At 57.8% G+C, this 922-nt stretch overlaps 1 protein-coding gene across 4 annotated transcripts in view; it reads left to right on the top strand.

The window, feature by feature from the left end:
* Positions 1-436: 436 nt before the first annotated feature.
* TCERG1 (transcription elongation regulator 1) overlaps positions 437-922 on the top strand; it is a 66313-nt gene continuing 65827 nt past the window's right edge. For all 4 annotated transcript variants that reach the window (XM_008050321.2, XM_021708417.1, XM_008050316.2 and 1 more), the window contains exon 1: positions 437-764. In XM_008050321.2, coding sequence (XP_008048512.1) covers positions 706-764 — 59 coding nt within the window. In that variant the 5' untranslated portion in view covers positions 437-705. The remainder of the gene's footprint in view (positions 765-922) is intronic.

The raw sequence follows: 922 nt of genomic DNA, 5'->3' as shown, positions 1-922 counted from the left end.
TTGGAGATTTTAAAGGAGAGATGCCAAAGCCCTCAAGAGGCTTCCTTCTTCAATTCACCTTTCTCAATGCAGCAACTTATGACCCCTATAACTACTTGGTACACTTTGGGAGGCATTCTTGAATAATACAAAATAATTATAGAATGCTAGATTCTACAATTAATATATGATTTAATAACACGCATAACGAGTCCAGCTGCGACTCAACACCCGGTTGCCGCAGCGCTCGGAGAGAGCTGCTTGCCACAGCAACTCTGTGACTGGCCTAGGCGCGACCCAGGTCGATTTTGATTGGCTCACCGCACGGACACAGTCTCGGCCTGAGCTGCTACTGGCCAACATGGCTCCACAACCCGCCGTCCTGGAAGCCGGCAGACACGTGGCCGCCGCGGGCTGGGCCGGAGGTAGGAGGACCCAGTTTTGCTTACCGCGAGAGGGCGCCGGCGGTTCCTCGTTGCTAAAGTCTCATTTCCCATAAAGCCTCCAAGCGACCAATCAGCTGGCTGTCTCCATACCGCTTTCAAAGTCGGCGGGCCCTTCGCCCAATAGTATTGCAGATGCTGCCCCCAACGCGAAGATTGATGGAAAGCTTCACCAATCACACCACAGACCTCGGCTATTCCCGCCTGTCTCGCACAGGATTGACGATTTTTCCGGCCAATAGGGGACGCCGGGTCGGCGGGTGGATGAACGCGGCCATCTGTAATGGCGGAGCGTGGCGGGGACGGGGGAGACGGTGAGCGATTCAACCCGGGGGAGCTAAGGTAAGGGGCGCCGCCCTCGCTCGCATCTCGGCTCCCTGGAGTCTCGGCGGCTGGGACTGCTGCGTGGGGATTCGGGGCGTACGGTGGAAGCGGAGCGCGGCGGCCCTAGGCCGGGACCGCATGGGCTTCGGAAAGGAGAAGGGGACGGCGGCTTGAAT

Source organism: Carlito syrichta, unplaced genomic scaffold (assembly GCF_000164805.1).
Source record: "Carlito syrichta isolate Samal-C Ts95f unplaced genomic scaffold, Tarsius_syrichta-2.0.1 Scaffold59884, whole genome shotgun sequence".
Taxonomy (NCBI): Eukaryota; Metazoa; Chordata; class Mammalia; order Primates; family Tarsiidae; genus Carlito; species Carlito syrichta.
The sequence above is the reverse complement of the archived record's forward strand: the minus strand, read 5'-3'. Positions and strand labels throughout refer to the sequence as shown.